Below are 8,354 nucleotides of genomic sequence, written 5' to 3'. Positions count from 1 at the left end.
GACTATATACTAGACTATATACTAGACTATATACTAGACTATAGACTAGACTATAGACTTGACTATAGACTAGACTATAGACTAGACTATAGACTAGACTATAGACTAAATTACATGGTATGATACTAGACTAGACTATGTTATAGATTAGACTATCGACTAGACTATTGGCCAGACTATAGACTATATTGGATACTGAAATCGTGCCAGATATAGTAAACAATTTTCTAAATCAAAATTCATTCATTTGGACAAAAAACTAACAAAAGCTCAAATAATTTTAATAGATATATTACCATAATCGATTATAACTGCCTATCAGGGTCAGATTAATGCGCTTCTATATAACAAAACAAAATTGCTATTCATAAATCATAATCTCATATAAAAATAGTGAATAAACAGAAAGTTACCTTATTGAGTCAATTTTCATTTTGTAAATACAAACATAATGACAACATAGATATTTAGGCCAAAGAGAAATTCTGTTGTACAAGCAGTTTTACTGTATCTCGTATAGTTAAGTATGTATGAGTGTTGCATTGTATCTTGCAAATGTTAATGATGATGATGATGTTAATAATAATGGTTTAAAAAAAGTGCAACACAAAATACAGCACAGCAGGCAAGAGTCACTCATGCAGGAATTTCATACACTTTCTAATGCTAATTCTGCAACAGAAAGAAAAAAAGAAAAATGCACTCATAATGCAACAAATAGATAAATGTATATACAAGAGTAAAGTTAAATCTTTACCCCTTCTCATACCTGATCTTGCTTGCAAATTTTTTTCGTTTCCACTTTTTTATTTTTTGCTTTTTCTCGAAACGTGTATTAGATGCAATAGAAAGCAAATCATTGTGGTGGTATAATTTTTAAACCATAATATCTAATATCCGCAGAAGATTGTGTTGCATTAGCAATGAAAATAAAAAGATTGTGTTAATATATGTATGTAGTAGACAAATATACATAAGTTTCAAAAAGTTTGCCTTGTAATAATAATGGAAATTGCAGACAGACGGACAAATTGAAAAGTTATACATAGCATAGCAAGAGAGAGAGAGTAAGTCAGTCAGTCAGTCAGTCATTCATTTAGTAAGTCAGCATTACATGTACTTGCACCAATTGTTGTGCAGTCAAATACAAACGGATGTTTGGTACATTATAAGTAGGCAATACAACACATGCAATTCCATCATGAGCAACAATTGTTGCAGTTTGAATGTATGTATGTAAGTATGTTAGTGTTTAAATTGCATTTCATTTTTTTAAAATGTGTGTTAACAGTGATAATTTCTCTTCTTGCTATATTTTCTTTTCTTACATGCATATTTTTTTCTGCTGTATTTTGTATCACCATTTTAAACCGTTACTTAACTCAGATAATTTCCCATTTTTCCCCAATTATTTATTTCGATTTTTCAGGTACAGTGATGGTTATTTTACTGTTTGAGTGATATGATGATCTGAAATGGGCAATTCGATTTAATGCTGACTGTGTATTCCATTCTGATTTATAATAAACATTTCTTAAACGGACTACGGGTAGTATGAGTAACATTTTTCTATTTACAAATTACATTTCAAAACGAAGGCCATTTTTATTTGTAATTTTAATTCTGCTCTTATTGAATTAATAATATAAAATCAAGCGATATTACTTATGCCTTTTTAAATTAAAACAACAATTTTTTAAGAAAATACAAAATGTTTGTCTTTAATAATCAGTTTTTAAACCCAACGTGTATTTGCTGCACATAAACTACATAATGACTTTGTATTACAGACATTTTCCTTTTCGGTTTAGTTTGTTTCTTCGTTTTTACCATGATTGCTATTAGACAAAGACAAACATTCAATTCTTGTTGTATTCATTGTCAGTGTCAGTGTTAAAGAAAAGTTGGTCAGGCAATTGTGAAATTATATTTTTAAGAGAAGACATAATAAGATATGAAATATGTCTGTAAGTATCTATATGTAAATATGTATCTAAAGGCGATTTATTTTAGTAAATTATTTAAGATTATATTTATATTTTCTTTATAAAATGATAAAGTTTAAATAGATAGATAGATAGATAGATAGATAGATAGATAGATAGATAGATAGATAGATAGATAGATAGATAGATAGATAGATAGATAGATAGATAGATAGATAGATAGATAGATAGATAGATAGATAGATAAATAGATAGATAGATAGATAGATAGATAGATAGATAGATAGATAGATAGATAGATAGATAGATAGATAGATAGATAGATAGATAGATAGATAGATAGATAGATAGATAGATAGATAGATAGATAGATAGATAGATAGATAGATAGATAGATAGATAGATAGATAGATAGATAGATAGATAGATAGATAGATAGATAGATAGATAGATAGATAGATAGATAGATATAGATATAAATAGATAGATAGATAGATAGATAGATAGATAGATAGATAGATAGATAGATAGATAGATAGATAGATAGATAGATAGATAGATAGATAGATAGATAGATAGATAGATAGATAGATAGATAGATAGATAGATAGATAGATAGATAGATAGATAGATAGATAGATAGATAGATAGATAGATAGATAGATAGATAGATAGATAGATAGATAGATAGATAGATAGATAGATAGATAGATAGATAGATAGATAGATAGATAGATAGATAGATAGATAGATAGATAGATAGATAGATAGATAGATAGATAGATAGATAGATAGATAGATAGATAGATAGATAGATAGATAGATAGATAGATAGATAGATAGATAGATAGATAGATAGATAGATAGATAGATAGATAGATAGATAGATAGATAGATAGATAGATAGATAGATAGATAGATAGATAGATAGATAGATAGATAGATAGATAGATAGATGAGTAGATAGATAGATGATAGATAGATAGATAGATAGATAGATAGATAGATAGATAGATAGATAGATTGATAGATAGATAGATAGATAGATAGATAGATAGATAGATAGATAGATAGATAGATAGATAGATAGATAGATAGATAGATAGATAGATAGATAGATAGATAGATAGATAGATAGATAGATAGATAGATAGATAGATAGATAGATAGATAGATAGATAGATAGATAGATAGATAGATAGATAGATAGATAGATAGATAGATAGATAGATAGATAGATAGATAGATAGATAGATAGATAGATAGATAGATAGATAGATAGATAGATAGATAGATAGATAGATAGATAGATAGATAGATAGATAGATAGATAGATAGATAGATAGATAGATAGATAGATAGATAGATAGATAGATAGATAGATAGATAGATAGATAGATAGATAGATAGATAGATAGATAGATAGATAGATAGATAGATAGATAGATAGATAGATAGATAGATAGATAGATAGATAGATAGATAGATAGATAGATAGATAGATAGATAGATAGATAGATAGATAGATAGATAGATAGATAGATAGATAGATAGATAGATAGATAGATAGATAGATAGATAGATAGATAGATAGATAGATAGATAGATAGATAGATAGATAGATAGATAGATAGATAGATAGATAGATAGATAGATAGATAGATAGATAGATAGATAGATAGATAGATAGATAGATAGATAGATAGATAGATAGATAGATAGATAGATAGATAGTAATAGATAGATAGATAGATAGATAGATAGATAGATAGATAGATAGATAGATAGATAGATAGATAGATAGATAGATAGATAGATAGATAGATAGATAGATAGATAGATAGATAGATAAAGTTCTAGTTCAGTTCTAGTTCAGTTCTAGTTCAGTTCTAGTTCAGTTCTAGTTCAGTTCTAGTTCAGTTCTAGTTCAGTTCTAGTTCAGTTCTAGTACAGTTCTTTTCTAGTTCATCTTGAATTCGGTTTAAGTTCAGTTCTAGTTCAATTCCAATTCAGTTTTAGTTAAATTCCACAGCTTCTTCGTTTGAAAATGGCGCGGTTCAACTCGTGATGAATTCAAACAATATTTCGTACGGATCTGGAGAACAGCGCCATTCACTTCATAAAAAAATATTTTTAGTTTTTTATTAAACTCTTTTTTTTTTTCTTTTTATTATTTTTTGCTCCTTCAAGAAAACGTCTCTTCAGAATGCTCGTAACGCTGCCATTTAATCAGGATGAACAACAAATTGATGATTAAATTATCCACAACAAAAACACAAAAATAAATAAAAAACACTTGATTTTGTAAAACAAACTAAATGTGAGTGAAAAAAATATTGTATAAAATTGACTTAAAAAAAATATTCAAAGCAATTTTATACAATTTTTTTTAGAACAAAATTTAGACGTTCCACAAAAAATTATTTAAAAATTTTTTAAAAGACAAAACGTTTATGTGAAAAAAATGTTTCATTTACACGATATTTTTCCATTAAGGTAACGATGTAATTCTTAAAGAAACAAAGGCATATATTTTTCCAGATATGATTTAAATACATAAATAATTTATAATAGTTTAATAGTGGATTTATATAAACAATATATAATACTTTACAATAAGATATGTACAATCTACAATAAAAAAAGACTTTTATTTAAATATAAAATTAAAAGATAATAATAATCAAATCACCAAAAACAAAAGAACAATGTATTTTTTTTTCTTGTTAAAAGCATTGCCTTATAAAAGGCAGAATGCGCTACTGTCTTAAAAAAAGTAAACACTAAAAACAACAAGTATAAATGTTGTAAATAACTAGATTAAAAATAATCATTTCAAAACGATTCGAAATTTTATGTTTTTTTTTTAATATTTGGTTTAGTTGGTTAACTTAAATAGAAATTAGAGCAAAAAGTAAAAAATAAAACAAACCACAGACAAGAATTGAGAAAAAATTTTAATATTTTCGTTGTAAAACAAAATTAAAAAGTCAAAAATGCTAAAGTTAATATAAAAAATTGTAAAAAGAGACAAATGGACAACAAAGAATTAAACGTAAATTTTGAAATCAAAATATAATAAATAACAAAAGTTTTCTAGTTTTAAAATGCAAAATTAAAATTATAAATAGTCAGTTGTTGAAGTAGTAAAAATTGTTAAAAAATAAATTTCCTATTTAATAATGTTATCAAACAAAATATAACAATTATCTTAATCATCATCATACATTGTTGTATGTATGTTTGTATGTGTTATAACATTATGTATATTGCGCGTTAAATCCTTAACTATTTGTATAACTATTGAAAATATTTTAACATTATTAACTAATGTCTTTTAACGTTTTAACTATAAAACGACCTTAAAGCACGTGTGGGGCAAGGAGAACGTACATATACTCAAAGATGTTGTTGTAATAGAAATAAATGATGAGTTTTCATTAAAGATAAAATTGAGAGAGGAGAGAGAGTGAAAGACAGCTTTTACGTTTGCAAGTAAACGAGAGTCATTCATGCTTCCAATGTAAAAAATTCTTTATAAGAATAGTATGACAGTATGCTTACCTTATTAAACTGCCTTTGTTAAAATGTAATATGTTTTGTGACAGATGTCTTAAAAAGATTTGTCTTTTGTTTCCTTTTTCCTTAAGTTTACATTAGTTGTAACAATATTTAAGGTATACCCGGCAAGCCAGTACAACTTTGTCTTTGCTGTTGTTGCTGCTGTAACATATTAGCTTGTACTCTTTGCTGTTCGAGTCGTTGTACGGATGCAGTAAGATGCGAATTCTCTACATATAGATCTTTAACTAAAATATCAGCATTATGTAAACGCTGTACTTGTTCGGCAATTAAAGCTCCTTGAGCCTCAAGGCGACCATGTAAATCATTTAATTCGATTTGATGATGACGCCAAGATTCTGTAAAATTTAGTATAAATTCTTTTAAATTTCATTTTCCAAAAATAAATTGAATTAAACAAAACCTACGTTGCATTATGGATTCTGTATACTGTTGCTGTTGTTTGACAACATTTTGTAAATGCCTATTCTTCAATTCAAGTTGATTGACTCTTTGTATTAAAGAAGGATGTGAGGTGCGCTTTAAATAGTTTTTAAAGAAAATAATTTAAGTATTTAAAGTAATAAAACAAAAAAAAAACATCAATCCTTACCGCATAAGCTTTTTCTAATACTGGTTTAGCTTCTTGTAATTGCTGCAATTCCATTATTAAACCATCTCGTTGTAAAGACAAATCCTTAATTTGTTCTTTCAATGAAATTTCAAAATATTTCAAACGTTTAAGCTCATCTTTTAAAACGCTAGGCGTAGGACTAGGTGAACTATTCTTAGTGCTGCTAATGGATTTAGTTGCCGATTGATTGTTTCGTTGTTGATGTTGATAGCTTTGATTTGAGTGTATACTGTGCGTTTCAAAGCTTTTACCCGATGCTGTTGATGAGGTTTCACAATCGGCCACATCACCAGCCTCTGATTGAGTGGATTGTGTTTGAGATTGCGTCGTGGGCTTTTCAATGGGCGACTGTAGAGGTGTTGTGCTGAATATAGTTGTTTCGGAAGTTGATAAATTGCTGCTAAAAATAAAGATAAATAAAAATGTTAAATGTTATTTAAAAGATAATACGAATAGATTGGGAGTAGGATTTCAAGACAGATAGATAGATAGATAGATAGATAGATAGATAGATAGATAGATAGATAGATAGATAGATAGATAGATAGATAGATAGATAGATAGATAGATAGATAGATAGATAGATAGATAGATAGATAGATAGATAGATAGATAGATAGATAGATAGATAGATAGATAGATAGATAGATAGATAGATAGATAGATAGATAGATAGATAGATAGATAGATAGATAGATAGATAGATAGATAGATAGATAGATAGATAAATACTTTTAAATTTGGTTATATCAACTGATACCTTTCGATATTAATAGTTAGATTTCAAAGTTCAAGGGTTAAAAATTCATGCTTATTAATCATACCTTATCCTAATTCCTTCTTTTAACCCTGAAATTACAAACCATTTGATTTATTACAAGACATGGTATATGTTGTATAAACCTCTAAACACATACATAATTGCTTATGCGAAAAAAAGAAAGTTTTCCATAGCATTAGATGCACATACAATCATCCAACACAAGTATGAATAAATATTTTGTTACTTTTTAATTCAAAAGCTTCCATTGTAGGTTAGTCGGTTGGCTGGTTGACTAGGGCTGGTTTGTTTAGTTGATTGTTGTTTGCAACAAAAAAAAAAGATTGCAAAAAAAAAGAAAAAATGCAATAATTTTCTCTTCTGCCATTTATTTGGTTTCGCAAAAAAAATATAAATATTGTGTAAAAGTTGCACATTTTCAAAGCCAAGCCAACAAAGCCTCAGTCAGTTAGATAGAGTTAGTGTGTTAGTTCTCGTTACTTGTTGCAGTAACCATTTTTACACAAAGGCATACATACATTCATGCAAAACTAAATGAAAATGGATGTCACATACATAGTATTGAAATTGTTAAGATTATTTTTAAAGTAGTATTAGTCGTTTAGTTTCATTATGACGATGATAATGATGATGTTGTTTGTTGACGATGATCATGGCGATATTAATAGAAACTTTCATGTTTTAAACATTAGAGCTTGTTGCATTTCAGTTTTCAATATAATTTTTATTTTATATTCATTTTTTTCTCTTTTACTGTTGTGTGTGTTTGTGTTGCATCTCAGCGAAATGTAATAATGATTGTTGCATTTGGCCCACTTTACTTTCACTCAACATACAATAACATTAATTGCATTTAGCTATTTGTTGCAGTTGCTATTTCTGTTGTTATTGTTGTTGCTATTTGCTAAATGAAGAAAATGTTAAAGTTGATAATCATCATTGTAGTAATAGTTTTTTTTTATTTTTATTTTTGAGCTGAGTATGAAGGTGATGTGATGTTGTTGAATATTGGTTGCATTTTCATTTGTTGTTTGTCTATATTGGTATGTGTTTGTATGTTGCATGAATGGATGTTACTAGATGGATCTATTGTACACTTTACAAATATATGAATTGATTGAAGAACTATGCGGTACTAAAAGTGGGTTACTAATCTTTTTCAAATAATTCCTATGAGATAGAATCCAAATTACCTTCATAAAAGCCGAACACTTGAATAGAGTAGACTATAGACTAGAGTATAGACTAGAGTATAGACTATAGACTAGACTAAAGACTAGCCTATAGACTAGACTATAGACTAGACTATAGACTAGACTATAGGCTAGACTAGACTATAGACTAGACTAGACTATAGACTAGACTAGACTATAGACTAGACTATAGACTAGACTAGACTATAGACTAGACTATAGACTAGACTAGACTATAG

The 8,354-nt window shown here is 27.5% G+C and overlaps 1 protein-coding gene across 1 annotated transcript in view; it reads right to left on the bottom strand.

The window, feature by feature from the left end:
- Positions 1–4,374: 4,374 nt before the first annotated feature.
- LOC111685776 (putative mediator of RNA polymerase II transcription subunit 26) overlaps positions 4,375–8,354 on the bottom strand; it is an 8,184-nt gene continuing 4,204 nt past the window's right edge. The window contains exons 4-6 of the mRNA XM_046947653.1: positions 6,121–6,541; positions 5,936–6,047; positions 4,375–5,866 (exon numbers count right to left, since the gene is read on the bottom strand). Coding sequence (XP_046803609.1) covers positions 5,619–5,866; positions 5,936–6,047; positions 6,121–6,541 — 781 coding nt within the window. The 3' untranslated portion in view covers positions 4,375–5,618. The remainder of the gene's footprint in view (positions 5,867–5,935; positions 6,048–6,120; positions 6,542–8,354) is intronic.

This window comes from Lucilia cuprina, chromosome 2, assembly GCF_022045245.1.
Source record: "Lucilia cuprina isolate Lc7/37 chromosome 2, ASM2204524v1, whole genome shotgun sequence".
Taxonomy (NCBI): Eukaryota; Metazoa; Arthropoda; class Insecta; order Diptera; family Calliphoridae; genus Lucilia; species Lucilia cuprina.
Note: the sequence above shows the minus strand (reverse complement) of the source record. Positions and strands in the feature narration are given on the sequence as shown.